This window comes from Gekko japonicus, unplaced genomic scaffold, assembly GCF_001447785.1.
Source record: "Gekko japonicus isolate JY-2015 unplaced genomic scaffold, Gekko_japonicus_V1.1 scaffold4579, whole genome shotgun sequence".
Lineage (NCBI taxonomy): Eukaryota > Metazoa > Chordata > Lepidosauria > Squamata > Gekkonidae > Gekko > Gekko japonicus.
The window spans coordinates 27387-29546 of NW_015160363.1; the positions used below are offsets into that span (position 1 = coordinate 27387).

The window sequence follows — 2160 nt, forward strand, 5'->3', positions numbered from 1 at the left end:
CCCTCCTCCTCCTGCCCCCCGAGCCGGAGCCGGGGGGCTGCGAGCGGCCCCACCACCCCGCGGGGCACCGCCTCCTCTCCCCGGGGGGCACCAGCTGCAGCTACCCCAGCGAGGACAGCAGCGAGGAGGAGGAGGAGGAAGAGGAGGAAGAAGAAGAGGAGCCGGAGGTGGACGTGGAGAGCCACAAGCAGCCCGAGGAGGAGGAGGAGGAAGGCGAGGAGGAGGAGGAAGAAGAAGAAGAAGAAGAAGAAGAAGGAGAAAGGGGCGAGGCGGGCGTGGTGGTGGACCCCGTCGGGGGCGCCGGCCGCTACCTCCGGGGCTTGACGGACAAGGGCGTTGTCGTCCGCGACAGGGCGAGCGCTGCGGCCACGCCGACGGGGCCTTTCCAGCTCGCCCCCTGCAGGGCCGCACAGGAGGAGGAGAAAGCTGGGGGGCCCAACGCGGAGCAGCTGCTGCCGCCTCCTCCTCCTCTCCCTCCCCCTCCTCCTCCTCCTCTGCCCACCTGCCCCGCGAAAGGAGCGAGCAGCGGGGGGAACAGCCCGACTCAACACCATCCATCAGCCGAGGAGCAGCCGCAGCCCCCTTACAAAGATGTAAATACCGCGCCCCCGGGGGGGGGCTCCCTGGAGCCAATTATTTTTTATGGAGACGCACCTCTAGGCTGAGGGAGGGGGGAGATTAATCGCGCGGGGGGGGTCTCCTCCAATGCTCCCTCTAAGCTGTGGAGTCTTGTGAGCAAAAATGCTACTTTGTGAGCTCCTGGCATTAAAGTTGTGAGTGAGCGATTGGGCTGCTGCATAAATTACTTTGTTCTGGAGCCATCTGTCCTGAGCTAAGGCTAAAAACTGTGAGCTAGATCACACTAACTCAGCTTAGAGGAAACACTGGTCTCCTCTAATGCTCCCTCTAAGCTGTGGAGTCTACTTTGTGACAAGGCGGGAGAGATGGAGAAATCGGGAAGGTTCGAGCTCCCCGCTGTAATGTACAACGCCCCGTGTCAATTTCACTCGGTTAATTGTTTGAATCGAAGTACCCCTGTTTCTTGGCTCCCAGTGCCTCGTTATTGCGGCTTGCTTTTTTTTTCTGATGTGGGGTCGGGGATGGAGAAGATTTAAGACAAAACAAGGAATTGGTGATCCAAAGGGGGGAGGGGAGATCCAGCCCCCAAACGAAGCCCTTTTCAGACCAGTGTATTGCTCAATTTTCTTCCCCACCCTTTGAAACCAAGGGGGCTTTTAAAGGGACATAACAACATAGGAGTAGCCAATGTTGGATCAGGCCAATGGCCCATCCAGACCAACACTCTGTGTCACACAGTGGCCAAAAATACCAGGTACCATCAGGAAGTCCAGCAGTGGGGCCAAGACACTAGAAGTCCTCCCACTGTTGCCCCCCCCCCAAGCAGGATCAGACCAGTGGTCCATCAAAGCCAGCATCCTGTCTCACACAGTGGCCAATCAGTTCCTCTGGAGGGGCCAACAACAAGGCATACAGGCAGAGGCCTTCATAAGTGTAAGGTGATAGTGAGATATTGAAACAAAATGGTATTTAGCAGAGATAAGATAGTCCAGCAGAGCCAGAGTAAAATAATTCAGACTCAGAGTCCATGTGTGATTAAAATATAAAGTTTTTACTAAATTCTAGCATGGGGAAGGGTAACTGGGATGAAAATAACAACAGACCTAAATGGGCTACATCCTTACACTACAAAGACAAAACTAGAAGAGAGCAATTATGGCTACTCTTACTTCTTCCTCAGAACAGCAAACAAAGATGGGAAGAGAAGCCATAAAATGGTAATACACCTTGACATTTTAGTCCCAATCAAATCCTTAGATCAGGGAGAAAATTCCCAGGCAATCCACATCTAAAGAACATTGGTTACATGAGAAACATGTGACTTCCTGTGAGTAACATAAACAAACATTTAACCCCAGATATACTGATTGTTTTCAACTTGTAATACCCAACAATAAGAACATGAGAAGAGCCCTGCTGGATCAGACCAATAGTCCATCTAGTCCAGCATCCCATCTCACACAGCGACCTACCAGTTTATCTAGAGGACCGGCAACAGGTCATATAGGCTTTCATAAGAACATGAGAAGAGCCCTGCTGGATCAGACCAGTAGGCCATCCTCCTGTCTCACACAGGGGCCA

The 2160-nt window shown here is 53.2% G+C and overlaps 1 protein-coding gene across 1 annotated transcript in view; it reads left to right on the forward strand.

Moving 5' to 3' along the window:
* LOC107115796 (SKI family transcriptional corepressor 2-like) overlaps positions 1–2160 on the forward strand; it is a 53053-nt gene that overhangs the window by 1787 nt on the left and 49106 nt on the right. Inside the window, exon 2 of the mRNA XM_015417559.1 lies at positions 473–593. Coding sequence (XP_015273045.1) covers positions 473–593 — 121 coding nt within the window. The remainder of the gene's footprint in view (positions 1–472; positions 594–2160) is intronic.